This window comes from Aspergillus nomiae (genome assembly GCF_001204775.2).
Source record: "Aspergillus nomiae NRRL 13137 chromosome Unknown contig00301, whole genome shotgun sequence".
NCBI lineage: Eukaryota > Fungi > Ascomycota > Eurotiomycetes > Eurotiales > Aspergillaceae > Aspergillus > Aspergillus nomiae.
Window position 1 is genome coordinate 1 of NW_015378356.1, and position 27,328 is coordinate 27,328.

General features: G+C 48.0%; 10 protein-coding genes across 10 annotated transcripts; 4 read left to right on the forward strand and 6 right to left on the reverse strand.

Annotated features, from left to right (window-relative positions):
• Positions 1-1,880: 1,880 nt before the first annotated feature.
• Positions 1,881-3,206, reverse strand: ANOM_008951 (glycosyltransferase family 69 protein; the record flags this gene model as incomplete). Its single annotated transcript, XM_015554207.1, has 3 exons — positions 1,881-2,299; positions 2,357-2,582; positions 2,640-3,206. 3 exons carry the CDS (start codon positions 3,204-3,206, stop codon positions 1,881-1,883), a joined length of 1,212 nt encoding a protein of 403 aa, XP_015403890.1.
• Positions 3,207-5,032: 1,826 nt separating this feature from the next.
• Positions 5,033-6,430, reverse strand: ANOM_008952 (TauD/TfdA family dioxygenase; the record flags this gene model as incomplete). Its single annotated transcript, XM_015554208.1, has 4 exons — positions 5,033-5,201; positions 5,266-5,559; positions 5,629-6,112; positions 6,175-6,430. The coding sequence occupies 4 exons, from the start codon at positions 6,428-6,430 to the stop codon at positions 5,033-5,035; spliced, it is 1,203 nt and encodes a 400-aa protein (XP_015403892.1).
• A 458-nt stretch (positions 6,431-6,888) lies between these two features.
• Positions 6,889-8,870, forward strand: ANOM_008953 (uncharacterized protein; the record flags this gene model as incomplete). Its single annotated transcript, XM_015554209.1, has 5 exons — positions 6,889-7,279; positions 7,333-7,433; positions 7,490-8,175; positions 8,238-8,703; positions 8,775-8,870. The coding sequence occupies 5 exons, from the start codon at positions 6,889-6,891 to the stop codon at positions 8,868-8,870; spliced, it is 1,740 nt and encodes a 579-aa protein (XP_015403891.1).
• Positions 8,871-9,501: 631 nt separating this feature from the next.
• Positions 9,502-10,446, reverse strand: ANOM_008954 (bZIP transcription factor; the record flags this gene model as incomplete). The annotated part of the gene is made up of 2 exons (XM_015554210.1): positions 9,502-10,295; positions 10,350-10,446. 2 exons carry the CDS (start codon positions 10,444-10,446, stop codon positions 9,502-9,504), a joined length of 891 nt encoding a protein of 296 aa, XP_015403894.1.
• A 228-nt stretch (positions 10,447-10,674) lies between these two features.
• ANOM_008955 (uncharacterized protein) lies at positions 10,675-11,660 on the forward strand (the record flags this gene model as incomplete). Its single annotated transcript, XM_015554211.1, has 2 exons — positions 10,675-10,822; positions 10,903-11,660. 2 exons carry the CDS (start codon positions 10,675-10,677, stop codon positions 11,658-11,660), a joined length of 906 nt encoding a protein of 301 aa, XP_015403893.1.
• Positions 11,661-11,961: 301 nt separating this feature from the next.
• Positions 11,962-13,006, reverse strand: ANOM_008956 (oxidoreductase, short chain dehydrogenase/reductase family; the record flags this gene model as incomplete). The annotated part of the gene is made up of 4 exons (XM_015554212.1): positions 11,962-12,282; positions 12,334-12,659; positions 12,713-12,823; positions 12,886-13,006. The coding sequence occupies 4 exons, from the start codon at positions 13,004-13,006 to the stop codon at positions 11,962-11,964; spliced, it is 879 nt and encodes a 292-aa protein (XP_015403896.1).
• Positions 13,007-13,473: 467 nt separating this feature from the next.
• On the reverse strand, positions 13,474-14,865 carry ANOM_008957 (uncharacterized protein; the record flags this gene model as incomplete). Its single annotated transcript, XM_015554213.1, has 1 exon — positions 13,474-14,865. One exon carries the CDS (start codon positions 14,863-14,865, stop codon positions 13,474-13,476), a length of 1,392 nt encoding a protein of 463 aa, XP_015403895.1.
• Positions 14,866-16,904: 2,039 nt separating this feature from the next.
• ANOM_008958 (uncharacterized protein) lies at positions 16,905-17,942 on the forward strand (the record flags this gene model as incomplete). The annotated part of the gene is made up of 2 exons (XM_015554214.1): positions 16,905-17,215; positions 17,273-17,942. The coding sequence occupies 2 exons, from the start codon at positions 16,905-16,907 to the stop codon at positions 17,940-17,942; spliced, it is 981 nt and encodes a 326-aa protein (XP_015403889.1).
• Positions 17,943-20,775: 2,833 nt separating this feature from the next.
• Positions 20,776-22,779, forward strand: ANOM_008959 (GMC family oxidoreductase; the record flags this gene model as incomplete). The annotated part of the gene is made up of 1 exon (XM_015554215.1): positions 20,776-22,779. The coding sequence occupies one exon, from the start codon at positions 20,776-20,778 to the stop codon at positions 22,777-22,779; it is 2,004 nt and encodes a 667-aa protein (XP_015403888.1).
• A 1,926-nt stretch (positions 22,780-24,705) lies between these two features.
• ANOM_008960 (phenylacetaldoxime dehydratase family protein) lies at positions 24,706-26,648 on the reverse strand (the record flags this gene model as incomplete). The annotated part of the gene is made up of 2 exons (XM_015554216.1): positions 24,706-24,774; positions 25,593-26,648. 2 exons carry the CDS (start codon positions 26,646-26,648, stop codon positions 24,706-24,708), a joined length of 1,125 nt encoding a protein of 374 aa, XP_015403899.1.
• Between the last annotated feature and the right edge of the window lie 680 nt (positions 26,649-27,328).

Here is a 27,328-nt window from a genome sequence, read left to right on the forward strand (position 1 = left end):
TTTTTGGCAATCTAAACCACCTATCCGTAATCAGAGCCTTTCTTCATTCTCATTTAATTCCTCATGCTGCTGAGGCGAACAGAAACTGAAGGAAGGCTTTGAAATGGAGATAGTTAAGGATTAACTATAGTCTACGTTGTGTATATCTAACATCTAAAATACGGTATACATTTACACCAGGCATGTAAGCGCTTCCCACCACTAACTAGTAAACTAGTTGTAGGTGATTCTTTTGCGGTAAGCTTTAAGATGTTGATTAGCCAATGGTCACAGGATACCCAGTATAAGAAGGCTTAAACGTGTTATTATTCTGTATAGGTATGTATTGCGATTAGACCATCATAAATTAGTTAAGCTGCAATGCCAGAGCGCTTCAGAACTCATCAGGGCTATTAAATAGTTACTAGGTACCTGTCATACCGGGCTCACCGTCTATATCTACTCCACGTGCGATCCAGCCAGATCAAAGTACAGGGTGTGATGAAAATGATCTTTTGGCCCAGTGGCGAACACACTTGCCTGTACATCACGGCCGTTCTTACAAAGATAACTAATATTAAAAGCCAGGAATTCAAGATAAAGAAATACATAGAAGGTAAGATATCTTTCTGGATGATTGAGAGATATATTCGAAGTCGAGTTGAAGTGGTTTCTTTTTGTTGAATATATACCTCTGAACTCCATTCCGCAGCGTTTCCAATACGATTAAAATATTATATCATAGCCCTGCATATATTGATCCCGAGCTTCAATACAACAAGGGGAGTGATATTGACTACAGTATTAAGTGTAACAATCTTTACTAGGCTGAGTCTACTAATTGTGGTTTTGCTTCGAACGACGAGTGGTAGCAATACCACCCAAAGAATTGTTCAGCTAGCACAGAACCAAGAGGGCCATCTGTATGATTACCTGCAGGACAATAACGGTGTAATTGGCCGGCTGAGATTATCATCCCTCAATATTAGTTTATTCGACGTCGCCGTTGCCCGAAAATTTGGATGCAACAGGAGGAAGTGCAAATGTAACGTGCATAATTTGGGTTTTAAGTATTAGGCCGAGAAGGGCCAAGCACTCTGATCAAAGATGCTGACGGCAATGGCATCGGTGGTCTTTACTACAAGCTCTTAGCTTCAATGTCTGTCCCGTTAAACCAGATGATCTCTTGAGAGTGGCAGGACGATCGTCTAGTGCCGTGGGTTCACTACATCCCAGGTAGCAAAGGTATGGGAGTTTCCTGTGATAGTACTTTATCTCACATCTACTAAAGCTGGACAGCGAGTAGCCAGAAAGGCTGCGGAGCGGGCGGAGGCCCGGAAATTGATCTAGCGATGTATTTTTATCGACTCCTACTAGAAATGGTAAGACTAGAGGATCAGAGCAGGCCAGCACTTTGATTGTAGACAGTAAGATAAATTTAGTTCCACATTAATCATATATCCAAGTATATCTCCCTTTGCAATTTTCTGAAAGGTTGCATAATTGCTGACATTGCGCAAGACAGCCCCTATGCGAAGCTAGGCACGTCTTATCTGAGAGCATGATGTCAGCTCCCCGACGTGATAAAAATCGAAATAACATATATTGTGTATTTAATTGGTCAAGGTAGATTTCTAGAAACTGAGCATAATGTATTGTGATCAGCGCGATCGACATTGGTAGGTCCTATGCTGTGTGGAGACTGATGCACTTAGTGTATACCTAGCGATCAACACGAGTGATAACCTTAATATGATCGGATAAACGTTTCATCTAGTGGGCTTGCTAGAAATTGGGTTTGAAATTGGCTCAATTAAAGTTACTTAGAACATGTCTGGTGCATATCGTGAGATACGCTGTGAAGCTTGGTTATTTACTCTATCTATACCAAAACAAAGCCACTACCGATGGGCCCATCCATTCTCCGTAAGGACCTGCATTTCATTAACGAGGCAAAACGGCCCAGGCTCTATATTTCTGCCCGAAAGCTTTTCCCACTTCCACAACCGCATCCAGACTATATTTTCCTTGAACCATGGCGTGGTAAACCACCGTAGGAGCCGGTTCTTCCATACTCCGCTAGCTATGCTAAAACTCGATAGCCATGAATTTTCCACCGGGTTAACGGCCAGGTAGGCAGGGGAATTATACCCTACACGAACGTTGGGATTAAGCCAGACCCCTTTCTCCCTGGATAAGGGATTATCCGCGTGGATAAGGCAGCACTCGGAGCCTTCTAAGTGTGATCTTGCAAGACTGTCGGAGATACCGCGGAATTTTAACGGTGAATGTTGGTAGAAAGGCGCTGCGTTCATTGCGACTGGGCAGGATTGTTAATGATCGGTTGGTGGTGATTGGGTTAGGTTGGTTTACTGACCTACACCATTCCAGCAGCTTGTGACAGGCACGGGTTGACTGTCTTTCATGGCCTGACGGGAGGCTCGAGATCGGAAGTAGGGCCATGATTGCATGAGCATGTCATGGCCTTCTGCATCGCGAAGGGCGAAAGTGTCATAGAAATTGGGGGGTTTGGAGAAGTCGAGCGAGCAGGTTGCTGCGTAGTTGCCTCCTCTTGTGGAGAGTAACTTGTGGATATCGTGGGTCTAAGGCATGGGTTAGAAGGTATATAGATTGTATTTTGTCAGTTTTTATTTACTTACGGTGAAAACCACGTCGTTTAAAAATAGAATCTTATCATATATAATCCCTTCACTCCGCAGCTCATAGAGCGGCTCCATTGCTACATTCCGTAATTTAGCCAGATATGGTATCCGGCGTAGCTCAGTTGTCCCAATTGGCGTCTCAATCCACCCCTCGTCGGTAGGAGACTTACTGATCTCGTCGATATGGGTGGTATGGTCCATGAGAATCCTCCTTGGAATACCATGTTCCGCCAGCTGCTGATCTAAGAGGAGCAATGCACCTTTGGTATCGTCCCAACTGCCACTTTCCTGTACGCTGACAAAGACTTTGTCCCGGCCGATCGCATTAGCCAGGTCCACCACGGCCGCGATCCATGCCTCCCGTAGGATCTGCTCGCTGTTCCAGTGAAGGCCGGTGATGTAGATCTTTTCATTTCCTAATGTAACTGGCTCAGGCTGTGATTGTTGCACAAGCGTGTATTTAATGTGTAGCACTTCTACTAGGGTCCATGCAACGATGACCAATGAAAGGGCTAGTCGGAGTCGGCGCGTCCGCCTGTACACGCAGGATAGGTATGCTTTCATCGCGAGATGAGTTGCATGGATGTGGCTATATTATGTTATGTGGCCATATTGACAGGAGTTCCATATAAAGGGGTAAGAACTTCCCCCTGGTTGCTTCCAAGGGAGCTGTGAATAATGCCGAGTAAGGGGGCGCGCGCTAAGAATGCTCTGCTGCCTAGAAGCTCTTGGGAGTGGAACATGTCTGTGATTCATATATATGGACCCCGGAGTCCAGTTTCCAGAAAACATAATTCAGGTACTATATTTAAGAAGATTAGACTATCAACCTGGCCTAGGTAGTCGCTATACAAAAGTATGCCAGAGCGTCAGCCGAAATTCGCTCAAAACTGGTGCCGAACCATCATCCGGGCACGTTCTCCCTTCTCCCCACCACGAGGCGCACCTGCCAAGACGCCGCGTTCCTGGGCTTCCGGGGCCAGAATTGGGGTGGAGTCCGGTTGATAGGTCATCACGTACGCATGAAGCTCGAAAATAGGAACGGAACGCGCGGATAGGCTAATGTTTCGCGTTTCATAAACATCCCCAACAATGTTTTAGGTATAGTCAATGTAAAAATGAAACGGCGTCCATCTGGGGTATGATATGGCGTTGTTCTTTTCTCTTGCCTCGATTTTGCACTATTACCAAGTAAGCCTAGTAGATTGGAATGATATGCAGCATGCTCAGGTTTTAATTAGGGCATGGCGGGCAACATGGTCATCTGAGGTCCTTAGACCTGACCTCATCTCCAATACGTATAAATATGGCCGTCCTGAACAGCGAGAAAGGCACAATCAGCTCATAGTGTGCTTGTACTACAACCCACGAATATCGGGTAAACAAGAGCTCTCCTTCTATATATATCTTTCTTAACACCGCACCGTAATCGAATTCGTCGTGTCGTACCACATGAATCTAAACAAGAACGATTGCCATCTCTGTGAGCTACTGTCCTACAGCTAGCCCACCCCTGCATCGGTTGGTTCTAATTTAACAGCTTCCTCGCTCCAAGCTGTAAACCGACCTCTATATTTCCGTCTACAAGGTCGAGCTTCATATGCAACCTAGTAGCGCCGGCCCTGGCCAGGAGCGCTTCAATGCTTCCCAGAAGAGACAACCACTTTCTCAGGTACAGAAGCATACTTGCCAAGTTTCCACCTGGAAGTCTTTTGGTCTCCTCATATCACCTGAGGACATGAGGAAGATCATCGATGCTGCGAAGCCGCATCGAAACTGGTGTCTTGCCGATCGGGAGGTTCGGGTTCCATGTCATCACCTGTCAAGGCTCAACGGGATTCATGGGAGAATAGCCGGACTGTTTCTTTTCCAAGCTGCTGGGCAATGCGCTGAGTCCAGATGCGGGAACAAAGGGCCCTTGGGAAAACTTGGAAATACCGATGCGGAGAGCTGCCGAGGCTGTAGTCCCACGACTAATGGAAACTCTGGAGAGAGATGGTCGTAAAGCTAGACCGTGCTTGGTTCACGGCGACCTCTGGAAGGAACCACGGGAAGATGGTGAAAAAGGGTGGATCCTATGTCTATTCTATCTCGTGATAATATTTTTTCTCGGCATCCACTCGGCCCCAATATGTGAAAAGGTTCTGGGTGGATCCGATTTTCAAACTTCAATAACCGACCAATTCAGCCGCAAACTGATGGAGATCATCGGGATTTGCGCCTATTGTATAATAAGTTCAAGCCCGACGGGGTATTTATTCCCCGAGATATAGCATTTGAATACCTTAAAATGCCCTATATACAGCAGATCGGAGAACAGCTGAAAGCCAAGAATAGTCACTTAATTGACTAAACCTCCTAATAATCTTAGTTGCATTCTACGAGTCATCTCAATCTTTTCTAGCCTTCCCCACCGACCTCGGGATCGGATCCACAGGAAAAATTTGCGGACCGCGTCGGTGGTTGTCGCTATAAATCCGATCTGCACGACTGCGCAGTGGCTCGGGCGTGACCCACGCGTTTTGAGGATCAAGAAGCCACAGGCGTAGCAGGTGTCGTCTGGACATGCCTTGGATTAGCCAATATGAATTATCAAACGTTAGGATATGGCGCGTAAACTTACCGATTCTCTGGATCGTCTACATAGCTATTTCGAGCATGGATCATACTAAGGTTATTGATGAATTGCATATCGCCCTTTTTCAGCTCCATTTCCACGTGATGCTTCTCCGCCAGAAAGTGGAGAGCATCCAGTGCCTCGACCTGAGTTGGAGAGAGCATGCTCGGCTGGGAGTGGGCTCCAAACCCAGAGAATGAGCGCCGCGAGAATTGCAAGATCACTCGTTCAGGGGCTGATTCGCAGCTTGGCTGATAATACAGTAGTGGTCGGTACTTAAAGACTCCGGGTTCCTGTGCGCTAGCAGAGCGGATTCGATGGTTAGGAAAGCATGTCATTAGTAGGCTCAACAAGGACTTCTCCACATACCTGGGGATCGGCCAGTCCTCTGCCAATACGTGGATTAGATCGGGGCGGATCTCTGCTAGTGCGTTGTACACGGTCCATCCACTCGCAAGACTTTCACCGCCACTTGCTGGCTCGCCCAGCACAAAGAGGGACACGATATCCCCCACGTCGGTGTGGAATACCACCTCGCTGTCGGAATACGGTGCCAGTGCGTAATTCTGCACGTCGCCTGGGCGCCGCATGTCGGTTATGTGTGCTAGCATCACGTCTGCTGGCTGCCCCTCAAATTGATGGTCTTGGCGACCGCGGATGGCGGCAATATGGGATGAAATGCCAACATAAATGATCATGTTCTCAGCACGGGTATAGCGCTCCACGGGGACTCCACGAATGAGAGTAAAGCCATAGCCCGAATGTAGATTGTGTGATACCGACCGGAGAATTGAGTGTAAGCACGGAAGAGGAAACGTTGACGGGTCAAGCGTGTCCATTGGCTGAGCCAAACCTGCAGTGGACAAGTCAGCCATCAACAAGATATGAAAGGAACTACGGCCGTGGCTTGCTGACTTTGAAAGTGTCTGAGCGCCGCCTCAATCTCTGCCAGCTGCGGACCCTGTAAAATCAACACGTATGGAGTTCCACTAGCTGGTGCCTCGTCCAGGGAGATATCCTCTCTTTCCCAAGCCATCTTCGAGACTAAGCTTTTGGGAAATCCAGCAGGAAGGTCCGTCTCTATGGATGAGTTTTGTGAATGATCAAATATACGCGATTCATAACCATTGCGATTGGGAAAATAAGGAACCTGTTCGATTTCTGAAGCCATGGCCGAAATTTGAATTGTTTTCTCAACGTGAGGAAGATTGGCGAAACAACAAGCTCTTCAGCACAAGAACGAGCTAGTTATAACTACTCATTGAGGTGCACCTCCACAGATACGCTGGTAAATCTTGACCTCAGCTTGTTCAGATCCTTTCCGAATCGACCGATCTGCGGTCCCACACCGCGCCGAAACGGGACCGAAGAGATCGACAAAATACAGATGATAGGTCATAGTGGGCAGCATGAGGGATCAGAGTATGGTAGCAAATAGAAAAGTCCCAATTACGAAGCTGCCTGCTGCCTCAGACACGAAGGACAGACCAGTGAAAACTAGCCAATCGTGGTAGCTTCAAGTAACGTGCTACAGTTCTAGCGTACCTGTCCCCACCTGGAGGAGCTGGGCTATTTAAGGAGAGATGGATGTTTCATCCGGTGGAGCTTCTCACAATTTCGACAGACATCATGACAGTCCCCTCTTGGCACGACCAAGCTCTATTCGAGACAACGAGACGAGTTCTCGCCGAACTTGTCAATGAAGGATTGGTCGATGCGAAGGTCGAAGTGACTGTGCCAGGAGGGTCACAAGTACTTTGCTTGTTGAGTACCCAAGATGACATTTGCATTAGGGTCGGGATCAAACCGGGCACTGTCATTGAGATGAAAGAGGACCACGTAATTTCTGTCGTCCGACCAGCCAGCCTCCAGCCCCCTGTGGTTCTTGGAGATACCGGGAATCAAGAGCTGGACCCTGGCGCAATATTCGGGCTTCTAAGTGCTTCATTTCAGGATACTGCGGATAGGACGGTGCTGGAAGCTATAGCTCAGGAGCTACGTAACTCGGCAGGGAACCAGGGTAAGAGCTTGAAAGCCTTATCCCTCCGCCTGCTGTACTAACAGGTCCTTCAGAAAAATGGTTGGAAATCAGCCAAAGTCAGAAATTGTTGAGTTTGGAGGATACATCTGCGAACTGGGAGCGGGCATTGATATATGGCCATCCGAGTCATCCCGTATGGCCCCTGAGATGCCATCCTACGTATCTTGTTGGAATCTAACCTCTTAAAAGTATCACCGGTTATGCTACGCTCAAGCACCACTAAAGCCCGTCAGCCCTGGAGATATCCCTGGGATGCTGAAGCCGACTCTGGCGTTTGTTTCAGTACCACGCGACAATCTCCGTATAACGGGTCAGTTTGAGCGAGAACTGCAACCTCTACTGCAACAGTTAGACATCCCAGAGACAACTAAGGATCGAGTGACGGTCCCCTGTCTCGCTCAACAGCTGCCCTCTATTCACCAGAGATTCCCTGATGCTGTCATTCTGGAACTCGTCACAGACTGCGCTGATGCCCAAGCATCTATGCGGACACTCACCATACGCCCAGAGTTTGAATTTGACTACCACCTGAAACTCTCATTGGCTTGTCAGATTACCTCCGCTCTGCGAACTATAACGCCGTGGACGACCTGTGGCGGCCCAGTTCAAACGGAACTCTTGGAGAGATTTCTGCCAGATGATCTCTGGGTTTTCCGAGAGGTGGCAGCTGTCTCAGGCAGCCAAGAAGATTTCAATGAGGCGCGCCATCTCTCTTGTATTCTGCGAGATAGCTTGGAGCGCAGAGCACAAGCAAATGATGAGGTACTTATTATCGCTGCGGCATTGGGCCAGCGCCCTTATGGAGACAGCCGTACATATGTGGAGGTTTTGTACAACCTGGAAACAATCGCCCAGAAGAAGGAGTGGTTCCAAAGGTTGGCCGACCTCATTGATGTTGGTTAATATGGAGAATGCTGGCTAACTGGTCTACGAACAGATATGTTACAGTACTGTTTAATCTTGTCCTCCCTCCATTGGTTCAGTATGGCATCGGACTAGAGGGCCACGGGCAGAACCTAGTGGCTCGTGTTTGCCGCCAGACGGGCCAAATCAAAGGATTCGCTGTACGCGACTTTGGAGGTGTCAGAATGCATGTCCCAACATTGAAGAAGCATGGCGTGAAATTTGACTCCTTGCCTCCTGGAGGAGCGACCTTGACAGCTAATTTGGACAATGTATGGAGCAAGGTGCATCATTCACTCCTCCAGAACCACGTCGGGTTGCTTCTTGAAGCATTGGGATTGGAGAACCATGGCGGATGGGCAATCACACTCGAAATATTATCGGCAGTCTTGGGCGCTGGCAAAGATTCACCTGGAGCAAAGCTACATGAGTTTTTTACCAAGGATACAATGCCGTTCAAATGCTTCCTGAGAATGAGAATGGAAAGCAAATACCGTGATGTAAGTTTCTCTTGACTATCAATTATTCAAGGCTTTTACAATCAAGCTCTGACTGTCTTCCTGCAATACAGTACATCGAGAGAGAGGTGCCTAATACGCTGCTCATGGACTCTCCGCGGTGGAAGTCCATACTAGATACCTATCAGCCCTCTCTCCATGCTACGTAGCATACCCAGTTTTCAAGACGTCATAATACAAAAGTTACTATTCATGGGCAGGTCTAAAGAAATTCAATTATATAGTCCATTAATATTTCTTGCCTGTCACTGCACGGGGAAGGCCCATGTGTGTGATACAACTCTCAATCCTCGTAGGGATATTCGGGAGCCTCACCGACCTATGGCCGAGGCCTGTGAAACTATCACACATAGGTGGGCAATTGTTGAGCTGCCCTACTATGGTCCCCTATATGAGAGTATAACCTCCCAAGAATGCTCCGTCTGACTGGAAGAAGATTGAGGCATACTGTAGCTATCTGTCTATCCTTGAAATATTTTATTTTCTTTTCAGCGGATCCATCGATGTCTTTCTGATTTTAACTGCGCATTAATATTCATGCCCAGAACTTTGTTCTTTCCCCTCGAAAGACCTTCCATATGCACCTCACATCGAGCAGGAGCTCGGGACAATTGTGACCCGCTATATCATGTTTCGCAAGATGCGGCCCAAGATATATAGCCCAAGACCGCACTATGAAATCCGCCGAACAGTTTCATTAACATGACGAACGAAAGGTTATATAGAGCTTAAATCTTCGGCCAGCAAATTTCGCAACAATGCTCACAGCTTCATGGTAACTTAGCAATTGCCTATTAGCAACCTCCATTTCTTTAAGAACCATGGCGCAGCCACCCAACTGCGCATCTCCCAGGGCTGTTCTCCTTGGCAGATAATACCACCCTTTTCCACGATATCTCTCTTGAGCTCTCCAGCATCCATCAAGGTGGGTGCCGTAGCAGCTAACATGACCGCTCTGGCTCTTAATGAAGGCAGTGGCAGTAGATCCAAGAGTGGATGATGCGGAAAGAGGATCTGAGGCAAGGTTGGTTGGAGATGCGCAGGGGTAGATGGACTCGAAACGTTCTTGATGAGGGCGTGAGGGTCATCCGACATGGTAGTGTTGGGTCGATAGAATGGTGAACAAAGAGACATACACTCATAGCTGAAGAATTGCTTGATGCTGATTCCAAGGCATTGGGCATTGTGAAGGCATGCGCGGAGAAGCATAGTATGTGTTGATTCGAGAGTGTTCTGGTACGGGTCAGGTAACATTATCTCCGTGGAACTTGATGGCGGTGTGTTCTCATTCGAAGTATGCTCCTTAATGCGCTGAGATTGTGCATCTCCATTATGTGTATCACGAGCGCTCTCCGAAGGAAATAAATGATCCAGAGTTAACTTTATCGGTGCTAAGCATTGCCTCTCTCGAGTGTCTGGATGCACTACGGGAACATCTCCCGTACAACAGTCGATTGAATCCACAGTTTCTGCCTGCATATGTTTTACAGCTGGGGCTGGCTGTAGGACTCTGGATGTGCAAGATGGTCCAGCGATATGCTTTTCTCGCTGCAGACGTTCTTTTTGCCGTTGCCCTTCATCCAATTAGCGGCGCTCCCAGTCCCGGTGAAAACGCTGGGTATACTCACGATATACCCGTTGGGCGACCCGGTTCTGTTCTTTCCGCGCCGGAGTTATGACTCGCTTCCGGCGTTTTGGTGCCCTGTCGTCGTTATCTCCAGGCATAGTGTCTGGCTTACGGGACAACGTTGGGAGATGCTGAGATTAAGTTCCCCCGACGGAGTTGGCTTACGCTTTTTCACCAATCGGAAAGGAGCCCTAATTGCCACGCCAAGAGTAAGCCACCATAGCCACATGCCCTACAATTCATCCGAAGCCCGGTATATAAACTTGTGCTAACGGACCTTCCAAAGTACTATTCCAACAATCTATCACTATTTCCGGTCTACCAAAATGAAAACCATCACTATCGTCGGCGCAACAGGAAACCAAGGCCTCTCCGTCGCAGACGCCTTCCTCCCAGTACCCGACTGGCACGTCCGCTGCATCACTAGGAATCCCTCGTCTCCAAAGGCACAAACACTAGCCTCTCTCGGTGCCAGTATAGTCAAGGCGGACCTCGGCGATACAGCCTCTCTTGGCTCAGCTTCGTCAACTCCAATGTTATCTTCGTCAACACAGATTTCTGGGGGCCCTTCCATGCCACGGGAAGCTACGAAGCGGCCTATGAGCAAGAGATACAACACGGCCGCAACGCCGCCATCGCCGCCGCAACTGTGCCTACTCTGGAGCGTTTTATCTACTCCACGTTGGCACCGATGAAGAAGCACTCTAATGGGAAGTACCCGCATTCGTACCATTGCGACGCCAAGGCGGAGATCATGGAGTTTATTGAAACTCAGACGCCGGAACTAGCGCAGAAGACGTCCTACATTATCATCGGTGCATACGCGACCAATCCTCTTTTCATGCCGAGATGGGATCCAGACAGCCAGAAGTATCAGTTCATCGTGCCGCTCAAGAAAGACCAGAAGATGCCGATCATCGCCGCGAGACAATCCACCGGGGCTTTTGTCAAGGCACTGGTTGATGAACCTCCACGGACGAGGTTGCTCGCGTATGATAGTGAACTAACTATTGGGAACATTGTGGAGGTTTGGACCAGGGCTACCGGGATTGAGGCTGAGCTGGTTGAGGTGGAGGCTGTCAAGATACATGAGCAGCTTGGTATTCCTTGGGAGGTCTTGGATGCGTTTTTGTTTATTGGGGAGTTTGGGTATTCGGGTGGCATTGAGGGTGTGATTCATCCAAGCCAGCTGAAGACGGATCTGCAGACAGAATCGTTCGAGGCGTGGTTGAAAAAGAGGAACTGGAAGGAGGTCTTGCAAGGGGGTGGGACGGAATTGAATAGTGTTGTAGGGAGTGCGCCGAGGCCGTGATTGTTTCTATTATCTGGCGATTGTTATTTTCATTTAACCTGCTATTACAGTGTTTGTGCCTTTCCATGGTACTTGTGTATTCTCTTAGAAAGTATGTTTCAGCTGCATTCTTGGCGGTTAGTAAATGGTTACAAGCAGAAAATAAACAACATGAGCCCTGATGGTTTGCTTGTGCAGTGCCAGTTTTCTCATTCGTCTGATGCTTTGCGGTACGAACCTTTATCTAAAGCACAACGAATGCTCTCTTGATCTTAGATACCATCTTATCTCCTCGAAAATAGCATCCAGGACCGCCAAACGCCTACCACGCGCAGTGTCCACCATCCACTCGTAAATCCGAACCAGTCATGAAGCTACTCCCATCGCCCAACATAAAGAGCACTGGGGCTCTGAACTCGTCCGCCGTGCTCAGCCGATACAACATGTTATCCCCAATCCACTGAGATTCCAAACCAGGCTTCTGAAGAGCCTCCTCCGTCGCCGCTGTGCGGATATAGCCAGGCGAGAGCGAGTTAACTCGGATCAGGGGCATACCCTTTCGCGAACCCCACTCCGCTGCCAACGATCGTGCCAGCTGCTGTACTGCAGCTTTAGAGGCGTTATATCCCGCCGTGTCGACACCCTGTATGTTTCGTTATTGGGGCAAGGATATAGTGAGGTTGAGTTAGCATACCTTGTTCGATACGTAGCCACTCATGCTAGCGACTAATACAATGCTACCGCTGACATCTGCTTGCCTCATCTCCCAGGCAGCTGCCTGGGCCGCCAGGAATGCTCCACTGACATTGACGTCTAGCATTTGACGAACTGTCGAGATCGGGAAGTCAATGGCAGGTCCATTCCGCGAGATCCCAGCGCAGACGACCAGTCCTCGAAGAGGGAACCGGAGTGTAGGCATGAACTTGGCAAATACATCTGCAACCATATTCTCATTGGTGACGTCCAGAGGCCAATAGGATAAACTGCGATCATATTTCAATGCGGCATCTTCGACCTCCTCTGTTGCATCGTTAATCAGTGGATATTCTACATTGGTCGGAGGGCAGGCTTACTCCAATTCGTCGCAGTAGGCTCCTGAGGTAAATCAAGACATACCACATCGCCTCCACTTTCAAGAATGGCTATCGCCAGCGTAGTTCCCAGGAAGCCATTGGCACCGGTTACTAAACCAAGCCATCGATTGATCAGCCTTTGCCATTAAACAGCCATACGCGGAGCAACGTACTGACGACGGTCCGCCCATCTAGACGAAACAGATCTGCAACTGGTCGCGATGACTCCCCTTGCGATGGCTTGCTTTCGCGGAACCTGGGGTCATGGACGTTACAATCGCTGTTGACACTCATGGTTGGGGAAAGCTGTCAGGTGAGTTTGGTAGTTGCCAACTCCGCAGGCTAATTATCAATTAGACTAGTCGCAACCCCGCATCTTGATCCAAGCCAGGCAGTCAGATGTGCTACCTAGTAGGATTTCCGGTCTCCGCTTGCGACTCGGTCGGCAATGCGCCGGTAAGACGTGATCGTGGCTTGGGATCTGCAACCCCGCACACCACAAGCGTCATGGGATGATCTGCCCTAATTGATTGGATTGTGAGGATTAGTGGCTGCATATTCCAAACTACCTATGTCAAAGCGCCAGAAGACGTTGCCGAGAAAGAAATATACATTGGTCGAAATTGGGGTTATCTTGTTTCCCATGCAAGGCCCTTGGAATGTCACTGTATGACTGATGAGATAGGACCGACTATCTATCAGCAGTAGCAAAGGTAATAGTTCGTAGGAAAACATCACTGGGCCATGTACATGTACATATCTTAAATGCCATGAGAGTTATTGTCTGGTCCTTTCCCTGCATCCCTCCCACCACCGTGCACCTCTTCATCCTGTTGAATCCGGTACACCTTGACACCATTTATAATGCCAACCCTAAAAATGACAAAGGCTGATGGAACAATGCACGCCGCAAAGAACGACAAATTCACGGCAACAGCTCCGGAGAGAGGGAAGCGCGTCTGATCAATCGAGTTGATCCCATAGGATATCGCCTGCCCGGCGCTCTCGACGCCGCGAACAACAGCACTCAGTCGCACAATGTCACCACCACTGCGATTGACGGTACCAATCAGCCAATAGAGATAGTCGTACATCAGATTAAACCCAACGAGCATCAGGATGTAGACGCAGACGCCACGACCAAACCCATCGTCTGCCCAGTCCAGAACAGGCGGAGTGTCTCTTCTTTCATACTCCTTAGTGACGATCATGGCGTATATGTAAAGAGATAGCTCGAAGCTATAGATGAGCACGAATGCTATTAACGCGCGAGTATTCAGGCTCGGTCTCTTCCAATCCAGGAAGAACCCTAGCATGAAGTTCGCGATGATCACACACGTACTAGCTACGAGGGAGGCGAGAGCGCGAGATCGCACGGTGAAATAGGTTGCATTGTAGGTGGAGAAGAAGGCTTCGGAGAAGACACTCTGGAATATCATGGGCAGGAGTAAGAGGATCTCCTTCCGGCAAACCAACGTCCACATTACCTTCAGTTCGGCCTTTAGGCTCCTAGGCAAGTCAAGTGAAACGGGGGACTGGTCCGATCGCTGGACCTTGTCGGGGGACGATAGCAGAGCCGCCACAAATGGGCCTAGTGCCTGTATGGAGATGAAGATAAAGTACGTCTTCACACTTATATGGCCCTGTTCTCGATTCCCAGCGTTGACTCCTAGCGTGACCGAGCCACCGATCATCTGGCCCACGATTCGGCTCCCGAGCCAATACGCCAGGTACTTACCCCGTCGATGCTTCTCAGGATAAGCGAGCACAATAGCCCCCTCAGTGAGCCAGAAGATCCCCGATGAAATCCCGTCGATCACACAAGCCAGCATGATATACCAGGTATTGTTGTACCGGATATTGCAATATACACTCGAGGCGTAGATTGGAAAGCCCACCATGCCAAGAACCAAAGCCCACTTCAATCCGATCTTTGCAATCATGGCGCTGCCGAATATGCAGACCAGGACTTGCAGGCAGAAGATGACTGAATTGGCGGCGTTGACGTAGTGCGGGTCCGCGGCGCCTGCTCCCCCAAGGCCATTCATAGCTGCCCACAGTCCCGGCGCGATAAAAGCGCAGGCCGAGACCACGGTGATGTTAAAGAACGTGGTGCGGTACCATGTCCGCCTTGTATAGGTAGATGTACTCATTGTGGCTCAATCGCGTTGCTCTCAAGATGCGCGCGAGCGGGTAGATGTGGGCTTTACAAACATGTATAGTCTCTAAGTGACTGAGTTTCCACAGTGAGGTGTATTCCGTCTAAAATAAGGCTGAGGGACAGCAATACCCCATGGGGTGAATCTGTGGGGGATCGGCAAAAAGCCGGATTTGGGGGATGCCAAGCAGTAGAATGGGGATGGACAAAGGACGACAAACTCCTTCCCAAAGCGGGGTTATGTCGTCTATGGTGTTAGGCCGATCATATTATGTAGCGTGGTACTCAAATAGTGGTGGTCAAGCATGAACGGTTCATCCTATTAGACTGAACAGACTAATGAAGCTGTCCAGCTTGCCGAAGGACATGTCCCCTCCTGATTACTCACTGCAGTGACGCGGCCATAGCCACACAGGGATGTGCAGGGGGTCCAAAATAGTGTCTCACGGCTACCATATACCTAATTTTAACTGTGACACGTTGACTGCCGCAGTTGCGCTATGGAAAGAAGACGAAGACCGACTCAGCTTATGCGCTATCAGCACGTGCACAGGATACCCTAAATGTGCCATATCAGCCACGGGGGGCGTTGTCGACACTTGATGAGATATGCGTGCTTTTTGGTTGACTTAGAGAGAATCATAGTAGAAGTGTTTCAAAGATTCACAAAAAGACAAGCCTCTATTCCACAAACAGGCATACAGAGCGTTATACCAATGAGTCTTAGCCTCCTGCCACGCAAGATGGTTCTGAGCAGAACTCATCATTGGTACTCCCACTTCGGTCTGCTTGCAATCTCATGGACGGAATTTGTGCACCTCATACAAAGGTCCAGGGGTATCATACGCAATTCCGATCCCGAGTTACCGGATCGCTGCAGGGATGAAGCTAGGACCATAACGGTAGACTTACTAAACGAAAATATTGAACCATCGTTAGCCTCATTTACATTACGGTCTAAAGCTTGCTCTGTGTCCTGGTGTTCTTTGTTCAGGCTTGGGGTAGACTTTATCGCTCCAGATGAACAAAGGCGACTGTATAGCGTACACCTGCAGGTTGAAGTCTGGGTAGGAAGCGAGGATGCCTTTAGCGTAATTTATAATCCACTCAATGAAAATTCCAAACTTCTTCTTTTAATTCTTTAATGGGTTGACTTTCAAATATAGTAGCAGATGAGGGATACCGGTAACCCGTGTTACTATCCTGCGGGGACGCACCCAGGGGCAAGGGCTCGTACTACTTACGACCAGGATCAAAAATAACTATTGAAACACTAATGCAGGAGATCAAAGCAACAAAGATAACATGTTAGCACTGAGTTTACCGGTCCCTTCCGGACCTTTCCGGGTGGGGACGTGTAGTTCCACAGCAATTACATCCTCATCCATGGGCTCAAATTCTAGATATATATCAAGAACTACTCATCTCTCTCCGAGTAGATATTGTTACATCCTCATTTCCCAACTACTTTAGATTAATATAATCTATCCTAAAGTGCTAAAGCTATCACTACTCATTAAGGGCAATACTACCAGACTTGAGTGATTTCGACCCCCCGTTGACAAATACCAGGGGTTGTCGTGTTCTCCCAAGCTAGGTAAATGGTCATACAGAGGAGAGTGCCCCTCGCAAAACTAAGTTTCGGGTTAGGGGCTACGTCCTTATGCACAGTCAAGAATAATGGACTGAAAGGACATGAGGGGCCGTGGGAACTCCTAGAGAGGACAAAGCACGCGTCACTTATGAGCTTCGCTCATATGGTGGGATCGGATTAACGCAGCAACAACCATTTCCCAACCTCTATATTGTTGATGCAACCTCACTATCATATACCTAGCAAGGATGTCTTCCTTTGTTGTAGAGAATTTGTTGTCCTAGCCTAAGGGCCATTTCTACCTATCGTCGATTAGCATATATCTTGCATATCCCCGATAATGACTGTTACCTTCCGCGCCGCACATCGTTCTATTGAGTCTATACCTACTCGAAACTGTTGAATTATATCCGATACCGTCAAGCGACAGCTATTGCGTGATGCAGACCACAACAATCACCGGTAGTGCCACCATCACCATAACGATTGTTCCGTTGACAACAATTTTTACCCCTCCTCCTGATTGCTCAACTAGCTGGACCTTCGCGCCTACAAGTTCAGACAGCGTGGTGAATGGCATTCTATTACAAAATGCATTAAGTGTTGTGAACTCATGCTATCCTCCGGGTTTCAGCAATACGGGGAGAGCCATGGCAACACACGTTTTCAGTCCAGGATATTGCCCTATGGGATACACCTCCGCAGAAATCACCGTGAATGGTCCGACTACGACTGCAATCTGCTGTCCCTCGTATGTTGTCCTCCTACCCCATGGTATTTGCTTGAACAACGGCTGAGACAAAGGCAGTAATCACAACTATTACAAGACCACTATCACCGACAGCTTTCCCCCACCACTGCTGGCTGGATGTCTGAGCAGTATGCCGTCAGCAATAACCACCAAAGTGCCTGTTGCTGCTCCAGGCAATGGGAAAGAGACGCTCGTCAGTGGGCCTTTGACAATGTGGGCTCAGCCCATTACAGTGATGCTTCAATCGACAGATTTAAGCTTATATGGGGACGTTTCTACGTCCTCAACCGCTACCCCCACGCCTGCAGTGTCTGCCACGCAGCCAACATTAACATACTATGACTACAACCCAACAGCACCCACAGCCTTGGCATCGAACCCGCCTCCCACAGCAGCAACCACCACTGGTACACTTATGACTCCAACTATATCGACAGCAGCGATAGAACCAACCAATCCAACAGACTTGAGGGGACCTGACGCTAATGAAACCACTGCCTTATCCTCAAGTGCCAAAGCAGGAATAGGCATCGGCGCAGCAGCACTTGGGTTGGCCGTGTTTCTGATAGCTATTGCTTCACGCGTATTCCGTCGTCGGCGAAAGCGCCGCCAGAGAGAGCCGGCCCCGCAAGCCGCCCCTCGTAGACCGGGTTCCTCCAGGAGCTTTAAGCCATGGGCTAAAGTCAAAGAGGTACGGCGAGGACCTCCAGCCGAGCTTGAAGCGTAATATGCTTTCAACAAAATGCCCTTGTCAGCAATTTATTCCTGGCCCTCGTCGGCCTTTCTTTTTGTTTACTTTTCTATTCCTGGTGGACGGTGGCCAGTATCCGTTCGCATTCTATTTGACATTCTACTTCAAATATTATACCTTGAATCTTTCCATATTTCCCATGCTGTCAAACAATATCTGTATGGCTGTGTATATACACCCCAGCTTTTCAATTCAATTCGCGTGACTTCCATATTCTATACAATGTGTATCCGGTACCTCACTTGCGGTGAGCCCTTCTCAAGTGGGGAATTAGATGGCTCAGCCTTTCGGATACTCTCTCACGGTGCTCATGACTAAAACCATGAAATTGAGCAGATCATTGGTAAAGACTTAAACGACGGGGTTGTGGAGGGCTCCAGATTGCTCGCTCGCCTTTAGGGCTTTGAGTTCCGTCACAAGTGCGTACAAATAAGGCAGGCTCGGGTCGGGCCTCTCGGATCCGAAAGTTCCGCAGTTCGCCATCTTTAGCAACCCTAACCTTGTTTAAATGATTCGAGTTTATAATAAGAAATACATATGTATACTGTATTTATAGTACATCGATAATTCCAAGATGGAATGATTGGATAAGGCTGGGATAATGTTCCATAATGCTTCAAACGTATGTGAGTACGAATTGAAGGCATATATATTTGGGCATTCCTTTGTCCCACTCTCTGTTTTGGTATAAATCCTCACTCAAATCATCGACTCAAACGTGCATAAATTTATGGACTAAATGGTCCAACTACTACGGGTCTCCGGCACAGGCTGTATATCTTTAATATTACAAGGATTACAACAGTAGCCTTGGAGAAAACAGGGAGGTTTGAGCCATTGAGGTCAAGTGCACAGAGTTCTCTATTACAACAACCGCGATAACTCAAATCTAACTGCAGCACTATGGAAAAAACAAACCCATGCCTGGTATGAACTCCGATCCTCAGTCTTTCCAGAAATCAAGATCAACCACTATTGTCTGTGTTATATCGCTTTCCGGTCAGGTAACCTTAGTCCCATCGCACCCTGCCTTGAAAGTCAAGGATGAAGTCGGTCACACAGGTCGAGATCGGTAATAGTTGCATAGATTAGCAATCAGGATCCTTGTTTGACTTAAGTCATTTCTGGACTCATCGATCGATGAGCTCCATGGACGCTGTTTACCAACTATCCCTTTGAGTTACACTTCAAATTCTTCCTGAATTGCGTCCATCGCATCGCACAAGATAGCTTGGTTCCATCTCATGATGTCAGTCCGTAAATGGGCACAGCACGATCGTTGACGTTGCCCTTTGCCTAAGCCTGGTTTTTGTTGGCTTTCAAACATTATCTTGCTTCTGCTTTCAGGTTGTCTAGCTGTCTGTCACTCCTCCCATCAGGGCGGGCGGGCTTCCACGGGTATACACAAAGTCAGGCCTACTCGGGTACTCGCCACAAACTTGTTTGTCTATAGTATGCCCCAGAACGAGAGTTAAAAACCAGTTCCCCAGCTACCTATGGTTTGAGACATTGGTGTTCAATAATTCACCGTTTCATATAGCTGGGATGAATGGTGTATGACGTGGATTCATTGTCTGCTCTCTCATCCAAAGCGGAGTCACAGAATCACCCGAGAAAGCTAGTGTCTACGTTGGATTCAAGGTGTAATCACTGGACAGCCTATTAGGATGTATATTGTTCATTACGGTCATCCACATCATGTTACCTTATGCATTTTGCAACATGCATACCGACTTACCTCTACGAGAACATTGTGCACCGACCGAATGTCAAAAGAGCGAGCAGGAGAGTTGTAGATCGACGTCATTATGTCAGAACCACAACTTCTCCCAAAATTCCATCATCTCATTTATTGCCAACGCACCTAAGTGAAACGTACACATTCGATAACACGGTTTGCGCTTGCTGGCGCACGACGGGGCCCACTCCAAGAATTTGTGGTTCCTCATCGATTCGTCACCTGGGGTCACATTCGATCCACCGGAGATGCGGAAACCGGCTTCCCCGAAGTGACAGCATGTAATTGTGGAGCTGAGGCGTCTGTTAAGTGGCATGTATGGATGCAAGGGTGACCCTGTTTCTCTTTCATTGCGGGAATGCTCAACTCGCTCTTGTGCTACATGCCACTGGCAAGGTGGATCCAAACATACGAACGGTACTTTGATGCCCAATACCCAGTGCTTGATGCAAGGGAGGACAACATCCCGAATATGGTAACAGATGGGTTCTACTCTATCGCCAGCCGACCGTTCATTGGGCAGAGTTGATAACCTGCTTCGGGGAAGTCGGATAAGTCTTGGCCGCTGAGACTGGATTGGAATATGATATTCAAGGTTGCACTGACAGCGGAAGTTCAAAAGCTTGGATTTCGGATGAATCGGAAAGAGGATCCCAGCTATTCATCTTGCACTGCCATTACAGCCACTCCTTCCACGCCCATACACCACCTGCCAAAGCCTTAAGCTCTCTGATGTCAGTTAACCATCATTCTGGGAAGAAAGTTGAAGGAGATGATTTCAATTGAGTTTTTCAGAGCAAGTCACAGACCAAAGGGGCAATTCTGTCATTGACGACACGAGCATGTCATCTGCCATCAGGCTATCTGTTGTCCGTTTTCAGACATCCCATCGCCGAGACCCAACGTTATGGACGAGTCGTTGGGTCATCGCAACAGTATGGCCTCCCGCAAGGGTGGCTAAACATTGGCATATATAATGTGTGTATCATTACTTCACCAGGGAAACGGCCAATTGCGTGGCCGGCATAATCCAGGATCAAATACATTCCTGCGTCGTGCTACATTGCCACGATGAGACACTCCTTGCTGGACCTAGCTCTGCTTCTATCCGGGGTGCTCGCAGACCCCTTCCAGGCCCCCTTGCAGCAAGATATCATAGCACCTTCTTATACCGTCAAAACATGCATGCCCGGCGACACGCTTACTGCATGTGATGGCCAGCCTGGTAGTAACGACATACACCGCGGTGTCACCGATGATCCCCGTAAAGTGCATGGCAAGAATTACGACTATGTCATCGCTGGAGGCGGGCTGACTGGTCTCACGCTGGCCGCCAAGCTTGTGGAGAAAAAGTTTACAGTGCTGGTGATCGAAAGTGGTTTCTACGCATGGGAATACGGCCCGAAGATCGACGATCTCAACACCTACGGTCAGGTCTTTGGCAGCAGTGTCGACCACGCCTACGAGACCAAGCCCCAGCTGGTAGGCAACGACGGCGACGTTGGACTAGACAAGGACATCAAGATCATCCGGTCCGGGAACGGTCTCGGGGGCTCTACACTCATCAATGGCGGGACATGGACACGGCCTCACAAAGTGCAAATCGATTCCTGGAACAGTACTTTTGGGAATACTGGTTGGACTTGGGAAGCGCTAAAGCCCAAGATGGATGAGATTGAGATCCCGCGGGATCCGGCAACAGACAAGATTACGCCAGGCTCACTCCATCATTTTGATCCCAACTGCCATAACAAGGATCCATCGAAGGGCAAAGTGAAAGTCGGGGCTCGCGATCGCAAGTACGGCTGGTCCCCGCTGATCAAGGCGTTGATGGATACGGTTCAGAAGACATACAACTCCGTCACGAACAGAAAGGACTTGTGTTGTGGTGACCCAACTGGGGTTTCGATGTTCCTGAATACGCTTACCAATGAGCAAGTCCGTACAGATGCTGCGAGGTCCTGGTTAAAGCCAATCTTGGAGAACTCAACCCTAACGCCATACATCACAGTCCTGACTGGCCAGCTCGTTGGCAAAGTTCATCTGGACGCGATTAAACCTTCGACGGGAAAGGCAAAATGGCAAGCTAAGGGGGTTGAGTTTGGGATACACAACAAGACGGAGTGGAAATGGGATGTTTGGGCCAACAAGGAGGTCCTTTTGGCTGCGGGCTCCACGATCTCTCCCCTAATCCTCCAGTGGTCAGGCATCGGCCCGAAAGCTTGGCTGGATAACGCGCGCATACAACAGAAGCTCGAGCTTCCGGTGGGTTATAATCTGCAGGATCAAACGACGACTTCCGTCGTCACAAATCCGAAGGATGGAGGAAAGGGCCAAGGCCAGGCTGCGTACTTTGCAACCTTTGCAGAGGTCTTGGGCAAGAATGCCACATATTTCGAATCTATCCTAAAAGACGACAAACAGCTGGAGTCCATGGCAAAGCAGACGGTCAAGGGTGGCGGCTTTCCTGATACGGTCAATCTCCTGAGACAATACAAAAATTATCAAGAGTGGCTTCTGAAGGACAAAGTGTCATACGCCGAGCTTTTCCTCGATACGGACAATTCTACGCACTTTGATCTCTGGAACCTGATCCCGTTTACTCGGGGATATGTGAAAGCACTGGACTCCGATCCGTATCTACGGAGCTTTGAATATAACCCACGATATTTCGAGAATAAATTAGACTTGTACGGCCAGGCTGCTGCTACACGGCTCGCACGGCAATTAACCAACACGTACGACATGAAACCGTTGGCCGACAAAGAAATGGTTCCTGGGAGATACGTGCCACAGGATGCTACTCTGGACGAATGGGCCTATTATGTGAAACAGAACTACCGTGCGAACTATCACGGGGTGGGTACATGTTCCATGATGAAGCAGGAATATGGCGGCGTTGTCAATCCTGAGGCCAAGGTGTATGGTGTGCAAGGCCTTAGAGTAGTGGACGGCTCGATACCGCCGACACAAGTTTCTTCACATGTTATGACCGTGTTCTATGCCATGGCGGTGAAGATCGCTGAATCAGTGATTGCCGATGCACCCAAGCCCAAGGAATATATACATTGCTAGATGGAAATAGTAACCCGATGAGGATGTTGGTACGAAGGGGATGATCAACAATGCTGGAGGGTGCTGGTACAGGATCTATAATTGACAAACGCCTATCTCTGTTTGGAATACTATCCACTGAGTCAAGACAAAACGTTCAACAGTGAAACTTGCGTAACTTATTTAAAGTAATTGATACAAGCCGCATCTCGATCACCCTGTATGAAGTGATACTTGTGAGATGTTACCCTCCTCTTGTACCTCTCTTTATGGAGCGTTCTGTCAACTCTGTTTCTGAAACGTCGTAATCCATTCTATGATTGTATCATAGAATGCTGCAGTGGCTTTCAGGTCTGGAAAAAGGTGGAAGGCATGGGGCAAGCCAGCATAGACCTTTGTGTGTACAGGAACACTGGAGTGATGAAACTATTAGATCCTGTTTGGAGGCGTCCCCAAATCCTGGCATCAAAGTTGTCTATATTGAGGGCAAAGTACTCACCCTGCCTTTTCTAGAGCCTCGTCATAAGCGAAACCCTCGTCACGAATCGGGTCTTGTCCGGCTACCTGAATCACTTTTTAACATAAATAACTGCGCACTACATAGAGGATGTGTTGAGGTATTTCGAGGGATACATACATGTAGGTGCCAACCCCGCCAAAGAATGCGCCAATAGAGGACTGGCATACGGATCTGCGCCGGCAGTGGGGCAATATTGCTCTGGGTTTCGGATGAGTTAGTATTCTGTTTTTGTATCTAATCACTGACAGAATATTATCAAGGCACTATACCCCAAAACCAATGAGCAGCATGCGTTGGCATCACTGGCGCATCCTTGTTTTGCTCCGGACTGTGATATTCATATTTGTCCTTTGGGAAGTGCGCCGGTTGGCATATGTCAGGTACATTCAGGACCTGACCGATGACAGCCCCAATGCCTTTGTCTCTGTCTTTCATAGCTAGCACGGCAGCCTAAAAAAAAATCAGAAACTGAATAGAGATGGTGGAACTTGGACGCGATTATACACACAATGTTTCCCCCAGAACTGCTTCCACCGACAATCACCTTCTTTGGGTTGATCTCTAGGGTATCTGCGTTATCTCTACACTGTGTCAAGGTCAATAGAAAATCATCAGGAACATACACCTGAAACTCGATGTCAATAGCTTACCCATTTAATTGCATCCCAGCAGTCATTGACGGCATAGGGAAATTGATATTCCGGGGCCCTATTTCTACCATCAGAACATTTCCAACAAGGAAGAACGTTTTGAATCTCATGTATGGGAAGGAATGTAGTAACTCACAGACGATAATTGACACTAACAACAACCGAGTCGGTTCTCTTGGCAACCAAACGATTCATGGCCTCTTCAGCTGTGTGGTCTCCAAGAACCCAGCCTTCGGAGTCAACCAGTTAACAAACCAGCTTATCATATACAACAATGGATCACATTCATACCTCCTCCATGCGCGACAAAGGATAACGTTGAGTTCTGGCCAACGGCCTTATCCTTGTAGATCCTAAGTTCCAGCTCAGCGCCGTCCCGAGCCGTGATATTTCGATGGCTAATCTCAACGCTCTCAGTGATTGACACATCATATGGAAATGTCACTGGAAGCTGAGACATGATTTCACGCATCTCCATGGCTGACAGTGTGTTCATCTCGGCAAACGGACTGGGCATGTCCTTATATTTGTCGAAGTCGGGGTCGGGGATAGAATAATGCGCGTATCGCAATGACTGTTCCTTTGTTTCGGACGACATCTTTGCTAGAGCTGTGGCAACAACTTGGGATTCGAGTTAAATTGAAGTTAATTGTTTATTCTGCCAGGCGAGGCCGCGATGAATTATCTTTCCATTGAGAATTGCAACATGACATTTATCGATATATAGCCTGCTGGTTTCGGGAAATGTCTATCTATATTCCCAGCTATAGGAGTACGTCACTTTGTCATAGTAGAAGGCTCCTCTCCGTAAGAAACATAAGTCTTCGCTAGCTGCGCACGCACGAACTGTAATGATGTAGTGTTAGCTACTAACAACGCACCCAGCGATCCACACCATATTACACTTCCTTCACCAGCTTTGAACGACTTTACACAAGCTGGTCTATCATCAGAGACACAATTTGGCAAAACGGACACAATTGTATCATAGTTAACCCGGAAGAAAAAGGGGATAGAGTAACGTTCTTGACCAGTCATATTGACACTCGTTGAACAGTTGACTTAAACGTCTGATTTGTCCTAGAGAGGTCAGCATGCATATAGCGCTCAAAAATCCCTTAAACCCAAGCATACCACATGGACAAACAATCAGCGATGTTTACAACCAGTGTCCCTGGGATAGGAGGTGTCACCACCCATTTGCCCCGAGCGTTGCGGACTTGCAAAGCGAGTACGTTATCCTGGGACAAAAATAGTAAAGCATTCGTAGTCCTAGGAAGGCAACCACAATAAGCTGGACCAACACCAAGAATGGCGGTACGGTTGATCATTACAGTGATTACAACAATAGCCTTGGAGAAAGCAAGAAGCAAATCACCTCTTTCCTTTTCTAATTTAATGAGCAGAAACAAGCCCTTGCATGCAATATCCTACGGCAACGCTTTACAGCAGCGACGAAAGATCCGTTAATAAGATTCTTCCCGCGGGTTACGATGTTTACAAGTCCCCAGGGATATGAAAGATAATGAAAATCCGATCTCTTGTGGTGAACTCTTTGTATGATTCCCATACTCGAAGATTTCCAACTTATAGCAAATCAAGGGCCAGAGTACCGATTTTGTCAAGGTTGTGTTTACTAAGTAGCCACACTTCTTCTCTCATACCTTTGCAGGTTGGCAAGGACTCGCCTCCTTCTGACATCGAAATGCTTCATGGTTCTGGTAAGCCATAAAGCCCGTCCCAGGAACGCATCCAACATACTCAGCATCAATTTCAGGTGCCTTGAGTATGTTTGTCTCCACCCACAAGGCTACTTTCCCACATTCCGACATAATCCCGCCAGGCCCATATGTTTTCAAAATATTGTTACGCAATGCAACATGGCCTTTGTTAGATCGACCCGCTCTTTCCATGGACCTAAGATCCATAAAGTAGAAAAGTTCGACTTTTCTATTGTACTTGTGGAATACGCTATCCCCCTCCTTGTAGGTCCCCAGGCGCTCGTCGTAGCACATACGGGATGTTAGAATTCCCGCTTCTGGGGCTGCGTGAGCCAGATCGTCCATCCACTTGCAGGCAGCTTGATCAAATTGGTCAAACCAAACACCTCTTTCAGCTCCCGTCATCTCGGAAAGGTCCTGCCTCTCAAGATTAAAGCAAAGATTGTCAGGGAATCCATTGAATGTGACACGTCCCAAAGTCTTTTCTTTGGGAGAGGCCTCTCGTTCCGGTATTGGTGGCACTAGCAGAGGGGAATCCATGCGGTTTTCTTTTGACAATTCTCTGATTGAATCTCTGATCCAACCCCAGTAACCGTTCTTGTCAGTCGGCTTGTGGGCGAAATGGACACCTTGACCGTCTTGCCGGTTTTGTGTGGCTTTGTATTGGGATCGACCGTAAGGAACCTTGACAAACTCGCGCCACATGCCTGCATCAGGAGGGAGAGACGACCAAAATTTGATAACACCGTCTGACTCCCACCAGGCCTCAAAGTCGGCGATCGATTTCCATGTGGCAATCCATATCCGTGTCTTCCCTATTCCTGGGAAAACAATCCCGTCCTGGGTTACTTGATCAAGGTGGCAGTTGGAGCCTGTTATGAGAAGACTGAATGTCCTGATAAGATTCTCAACAGCAGGTGATTGGAAACCGTCAGGCTGTTGGACCCCAAAGAGAGAGTAGACAAAAGTCCCTTCCAACGGTTTTTCGATAGTGTACATAGACATAGTGATAGTTTCCAAGGAAAAAGACCCAACAATTGCTCTTAATCCTTATTATTCTTAAGACAACCTTATACTGAATTTTATATATCTCCTCTCTTCGTTGCGATGCGATGCGGGATAATCTGTTCCAATCTCCAGCGGAATTCCGACTTTTATAGGTTAGTTTACGGACATGAAATGGAACACAAATTAACTTTGAACCCCGCAATAGGCTGAGACGAGCCTTCCGAGCCCTCCCTCCACCAACGTTCCGAGATTGCCTTGCTCAGGTCACAATCAGAACTGTGACTGGTTAGATCTAGGAGGCCTTACATATATAGTGTCCAATATGGGGCGATCTCCCTGGACAGAGTATGATTTCGGGAATTACAGAAGCATCACTAATGAAAGATCTCCGTACAGAGACAACCCGGATAGAACCTAGTAGGGTTGGAAAGAAGGCAGATTTCATCAATATAAGGTATTCGAACCCCGAGGATTAGAGAGGAATAAACTAATACTCACATACTGATACACTTAAGCGATTCTATTCTTAGAGATGTAAGAGGATGAAAAATAAAATAGTATTATTAAAGATCATATGTATAATTATCAGAAGATGTTGAAGCAAAGAAAATTAGTCCTTTAATTAGTCCTTTGTAGGAAAGTAGGCTAAGGAGACTTGATGCGGAGCTTTT